The 6234-nt window shown below is 39.1% G+C and overlaps 1 protein-coding gene across 2 annotated transcripts; it reads left to right on the forward strand.

Annotated features, from left to right (window-relative positions):
• The first annotated feature begins 629 nt into the window (after positions 1-629).
• Positions 630-4045, forward strand: LOC112293647 (beta-amylase 3, chloroplastic). Of its 2 annotated transcripts, XM_073539794.1 has the most exons (4): positions 630-771; positions 1384-2107; positions 2302-2512; positions 2727-4045. In XM_073539794.1, the coding sequence occupies exons 2-4, from the start codon at positions 1404-1406 to the stop codon at positions 3648-3650; spliced, it is 1839 nt and encodes a 612-aa protein (XP_073395895.1). In that variant the 5' UTR covers positions 630-771; positions 1384-1403; the 3' UTR covers positions 3651-4045. The 2 variants fall into 2 exon arrangements, with proteins under 2 accessions (XP_073395895.1, XP_024399091.1); XM_024543323.3 differs by lacking the exon at positions 630-771 and having other exon boundaries at positions 849-2107.
• The last annotated feature ends 2189 nt before the right edge of the window (positions 4046-6234 follow it).

Consider the following 6234-nt stretch of genomic DNA (forward strand, 5'->3'; position numbering starts at 1 on the left):
AAAAGGGATGGATGAAAACAGCAGCAGAGCCTCATCCATCACCATCATCCAACAGGAGGTTGAGATGGATGGATGAACCTAACTAACCAAGCTCCCACCCCGTCCTCACCCGAATAGCCCCATAAGCTCAGATATTTGTTTTCCCCCGTAATTGTGGGAGAGGGGGCAGCAGGATACGGTTACAGATTTCTCCCCCAACAGTAACTAATCCACAGCTCCAAAACCCAATGAAACGAATCCCCACTTGGTTCTCAAAATTTTCCCCATGATCTATTTCACGACGCCGATAGGTAGGTAGGTAGGTAGTGTCAAAGGGATTTGAACCCGTTATCTCTCCCATGGAGCCGGCTCATGACAAGACACGAGAAAGAAGTACCGGTAACCGTGGGGAACGAAGTGGTTCTTTATCGGGGTGGGATCGTGGGAACGTCAAAGTCCTCCCCGTCCACGAAGGCGGACCGGGGAATAGGGTCGAGTCGACACGCAAGCAAGTAAGCCTGCCAAGTCCGCCTATGGTAACGCGCTTGGAATCAGCAGACCCCCTTTCCCCGCCTTTCCCCGCCCTCGCCATTGGCGGAGCAGACAAACCAAGGAAAGCAACCTGGGGCTGCAATCGCTGCGTTTTGAAAGGGGGCGGGGGAGGTAGAATCCAACAAGGAAACGGAGGAAGGGGGGACTTGAAGGAGAAGAAAGGATCGTGACAAGAGCAGTTTCAGAGAAGCTTTTGCCATCCGGCTCTACACGACATCGAGCTTTATTTTATTTGTTTGGGTAATCTTTCTCTCTCGCTCTGACTCTCTGCTCCGCTATTAATCTCCTCTTACACTCGCATAATCATTCTTGTACTCCCTCTCCGTCCCCTTTGGATGTACAGCCGTGCGCTGTTGCCTGCGGTATTCAACCTTGTGATCGAACTTCTCTCTTCTCGTTGTCGTGTATTGCTCCCTAATCCCTGCGATCAGATTCTTGCTGGTATTTCGGGGGGCGAGTTCGGAGATCTGAGTTGAGTATAAAAATTTCGGAGTGGTTTTCTTAGTTTTATTTCGTCTGTTGGAAGGGGTTTGGGTAGAGTTTTGCCTTGCTGCCTTTGGAACTTGTGGCGGGTTGCGCAAGGTGTTATCGTTGGATATATTGTGGAACCTGATATTAGAAACAGTGAAGAGGCGTAATTACGTGTTGTGTGACAAGGGATTTGAGCTGAGTAGGGACTTCGTTTGACGAGGAAAGAGATACCGGTAAACACGGATACATGCATTGTCAGGGTTGAAGGGAGTTGGAATTGTGAGTTTTGTGAAGGAAAATCCGTGGTGGAAGCTTTTGTGTTGACAAGCCGCGTTTTAGAGCTGTATTGAGGAGGTTTGGTTTGTGCTGTGGATGGTGTAGTAATTTCGTGGTGAAAAAAGATGGTGGTGTTCACTATTTCTCACAGCGTTGCTTGGAAGAGTAGTTTCGGAGGCTGTAGTGTGCTGAAAAATGCCTCAGAGCCTGAAGTCTCCTCTAGTACCAGGGATGATCATGTGCGTCAGCCCGTGACAAAACTATCACCACTCGTGTGGGGTTTGGGAAGACAGCAGTTCGATGGATATGCTGCGCAGTCATCAGCCGGGTCTCTCTCTTCTGCTTCGGCTTCATCATTTCCCGAGGAATGGTGGAGAAAAAACTCAAATAACGTCGCTGACTCTATGGGTGGACTCCGAGCCACTCATCATACTCAAACAGTCAGTATGTTTCCAGAGCGTAGATCCATTCTGGACTGGGATAACACGTCGGATAAGTGGAAAGAACACGCATTCCATGAGACGGCAACGAGCAGAGGTGTCCATGGCCGTGTGCCCGTGTTCGTGATGTTACCGTTGGACAGCGTGAATATGAATAATACTCTGAACAGGCGTCGAGCGTTGAATGCCTCCTTGATGGCTTTGAAATCTGCTGGCATTGAAGGGATTATGATGGATGTCTGGTGGGGGATTGTTGAGAAAGATGCGCCCCTGAATTACAATTGGTCTGCATATCGTGAGTTAATCGAGATGGCGCGAAAGCACGGGTTGAAGGTGCAGGCTGTTATGTCCTTTCATCAATGTGGCGGTAATGTTGGGGATAGTTGCAAGTAAGTGTAGTAATATTGCTTCTCCTAATTTCTGTGAGTGTGCGTTTACTTGGTAATCAATTGCAACATCCCGATGTTCTTAGTTTGCATCTCGTGAACACGATTCCAGGATATCATTTACACTTGTTCGTTATTGGTCCTTAATCACTTACCTGCTTAGAAACTTCTAACTGATGTACTTTTTATTTTCGCAGCATTCCCCTACCTCCATGGGTTCTTGAAGAGATACAGAAGAATCCTGACCTGGCCTACACCGACAAGTCAGGAAGACGTAATGCTGAGTACATTTGTCTTGGTGCCGACAACGTGCCAGCCCTGAAGGGAAGGACACCTGTACAGTGCTACGCTGACTTTATGAGGAGTTTCAGAGACAACTTCGAAGATCTCCTTGGAGATGTTATCATTGTACGTCCCGTATTCCTTAGTACCCCGTAGTTTTGTGAAGTTGAGAGTATGCTATCGGGTGTACGGTCACAGTTCCACTTCTTTATCATTATCTCATACATTTGTTTCTCCCGACGGACTTCACGAATGTCCTTTTTCTCGTAGGTTCCTGTCCTCCCTCTGTCCTGTACTTGTTCTGTTCTTCATCACTGACTCTCTACTTGACACATTCTAGGAAATACAATGTGGAATGGGACCAGCTGGCGAACTTCGCTACCCTTCATATCCGGAAAGTGAAGGAAGGTGGCGATTCCCAGGTATAGGCGAGTTCCAATGTTATGATAAGTACATGCTTGCGGGTTTGAAAGCGAGTGCGGAGGCTGTGGGCATGCCTGCTTGGGGCACTAGTGGTCCTCACGATGCTGGAAACTACAACCAATGGCCCGATGATACTGGTTTCTTCCGCAAGGATGGTACATGGTCTACAGACTACGGACAGTTCTTCATGGAGTGGTATTCTGAAATGCTTCTTGCTCATGGTGAACGCATCCTATCAGTGGCTACTGGCATCTTCAGGGATACTGAAGCTGTTATTTCAGGCAAAGTTGCTGGTATTCATTGGCACTACGGCACAAGAAGTCATGCCGCCGAGCTAACAGCAGGGTATTATAACACTCGGACAAGGGACGGATATGCTCCCATTGCCCAGCTATTCGCGAAGTATGGCGTTACACTGAACTTCACATGTTTTGAAATGCGAGACCTTGAGCAGCCTTCCCATGCTTTATGCAGTCCGGAGGGTTTAGTGAAACAAGTAGCTTTTGCTACTAGGACAGCTGGAACCCCAATGGCCGGAGAGAACGCTCTTCCTAGATTTGACAGTTCAGCACACGAACAGATAATCACCTCGTCGAGGTTGCGTATGCCTGTAGAAGGAGACTGTCATCAAGATTATGAACCTATGGCTGCCTTCACCTTTCTGAGAATGTCTGAAAGCATGTTTCACAGCGAAAACTGGAGACTGTTTGTTCCATTCGTTCGTCACATGGAGGAGGGTCGTACGTTTCAACCATGGGAAGAAGAGCACCAAAGAACAGAAACTCATGTAAAAGCCACTGGACCCTTGGTTCAAGAAGCAGCCTCGTTGATGTTACATTAGTGTGTATACTTTTCATGAGGATAGGATGACGGCTATTTACTTTCTTTTTTCTCTTCTTTCTTCCTGTTACATATACCTATACATAATTGTAGTTAGTAAGATTAATATTCAATTAGACAAAATTCCTCCCTTCGAGATGAGGACTCTTTATTCTACTCAATAAGGAGAGTAGACTTGAACGCAAAATTATTCTTTCGATCTGTGAACAGACTTACTGCCTTAGCAATTTTGTACACAGGCACAAGATGCATTGTCTGGGGTACGGTTGTATTATAGATTTAAAATTTTAGCGGTTATTCGAATAAGTTTCCAGCTCACAAATTTTAGACGAGTGACGTCGTCATTGAAATACAATTCAAAATAAAAATAAAAATGACTAGATTGTTTGTCTCGAATTGGGATCAATGTACCAGGTGCCCTGATTTTTACAACTTAAAATGTGCCAGATAACTCTCCACATGCTTCTTTGTGAGTTGGTATTTTGAAAGATAATAACTTCAGCCATTGCTTTGAGGGACAGTTTGGTCATGTAAACATGTCAGGCTGGTTCAAGTAACATTAGGTGTCTGACATGAAAGTTAAAAACATTTGCTCCACTTCAAAAGCTTCAACTGTTGAGCTTCACAATCAACTATCAGCATTCTTAGCACATTTGGGGTGGGTTATCAAAAGTTTTATGGAATACCCTTTCATGCGTTATTTCCGTTGAACCAGTGTCGTGTAAAACTAAAGCTAAAAGATGTGTTTTGTTGATGCAGAACCTAATTTAATTAATTTTTTATAAGAAAAAAAAATATTTGTGTTTAATTATGGTCAAAATCATGTGCTACAACAAAACGTTTTCATTCTTCCTTCAACATGAGAGATTTATTTAGATTACAAAATTTCAACTTCTCTTAGTCAATTCTCTTCTTTATGGTAATTGATGTTCATATTAAGGAACTTTATGAGATGTTTAAAACAACCACACAACACCAACTTAAACAAGTTATATGCTTGTAAAATTAGTACTCAAGTAATTTTCTTTTCATTTATCATTATTATTATCATTTTTATTTTTTGGATTTCAATTTAAAGATGAATAAACTTCACTCTTCATGGCCACTTTAAATGATTTTGTTGAATGTAAATTAAATTGTCATATGAAAGTTCAAATTAGCAAGTTCCACAAAGTTCATTCAATTTTGTTAATATGAATACACAAAATTCTTCAAGTATTGTTTTAAAACTTCATTTGTAATTTATGTTATTTCTACCATGTATTAATAAAAACCTTAGAGTTTTATCAATCATTTTGGTTCCTCAATTTAGTACCATACATGAAAATTTATTAAATGAGTTATTTGTTATTAAGATTGCATTACATTCTTGGAATTTGAGAATATTCATGATAAAACTAACAAAAATACTTAATGATGTTGATAGAATCAAAACAATTTGACAACAATCCCAATTGTTTTAAAAAGAAGTTTTATTAAATTAATATTTTACTCAATTCTTTCTAATATATTGTATCTTTCATACTTAACTAATATAAGTCACTTCTCTCTAAGGTGTTATAACATAATGTATTGTATGTATTTTCTTTTAGTAATACTATAACACCAATGGGACTAAAATATAATTGTAAATATAACTTATATTCTATACCACCAAAATCCTTAAAATATTACTTATCCAACTATAGATATTTTACTTGTCTCAATTGAAATTTTAGAAAAAAAAAAAATATTATAGAAGTCACTTCATAATAATATCATAATCATGACCACATATACACTTCTATTTCATAGCAAATTAGACCTTTAAATGAGAACTTTAATTTTAGAATTTTTTAGAAAGCTCTACATGGTCTCTAAAAATCTCAACTTATAGTAAGATTATCAAATAGATATACTAAAACATAAAAAGTCTCAACAATGAGGTTCAAATGATTTTAATCTTGTTAGATATTTTTATAAATTATTTTAAAGATCTTGCTTGGATGGATTTTATACAATAATGTAGAATTGTTTTGATGAAGAATTTGTTGTATTTTGCACTTGGCTTTGTATGGTCATAATTTTTTTTCTAAGGTATGTCTTTTAAAAAGCTTTAAGTATTTTATAGATACCTTATGGACAATTGAAAAGTGTCTCTAGAAGCAATCTTATTTTCTTATGTAAGTCTTAAGTTAAAGAAAATAGAAAAAGATGTGATACATAAAACAACTTAGAGGTAATATTCTTCTTTAGATAAGGCTAAAGCGGATTTTTGTTTATTTATTTATTTTTTATATCATGCTTTGCAATTAAGTAATGTCATTTGGTAGTTTTTTATACTCTCTTTCTATATATCATCGTAGGTAGAGAATTTAATTTCTAATAAAAAGAATATCAAGTGCGTTGTAAGTATATATTGGAGCTAAGAAATTTATTACATTTTAGACGAACAAAGTACAAGCTACCAAGCACAATGTTAATTTTTTATATATAATTAATTTTATAAATATAATTAGCATATTATTATTTTAAAACACTAGTTATTATAAAGAATTTAATAAGTTTTTTTTGTTTTTTTTTGTCTTGTTTAATTTACATAAACT

This window comes from Physcomitrium patens, chromosome 16 (genome assembly GCF_059467195.1).
Source record: "Physcomitrium patens ecotype Gransden chromosome 16, ASM5946719v1, whole genome shotgun sequence".
Lineage (NCBI taxonomy): Eukaryota > Viridiplantae > Streptophyta > Bryopsida > Funariales > Funariaceae > Physcomitrium > Physcomitrium patens.

What these genes read in the sequence shown, in the direction of transcription:
- LOC112293647 (XM_073539794.1), top strand. Translation starts at nt 1,404, where the DNA reads ATGGTGGTGTTCACTATTTCTCACAGCGTTGCTTGGAAGAGTAGTTTC. An exon ending in AATGTTGGGGATAGTTGCAA is followed by an intron (nt 2,108 to 2,301) that starts GTAAGTGTAGTA and finishes TTATTTTCGCAG; the next exon opens with CATTCCCCTACCTCCATGGG. An exon ending in TCCTTGGAGATGTTATCATT is followed by an intron (nt 2,513 to 2,726) that starts GTACGTCCCGTA and finishes GACACATTCTAG; the next exon opens with GAAATACAATGTGGAATGGG.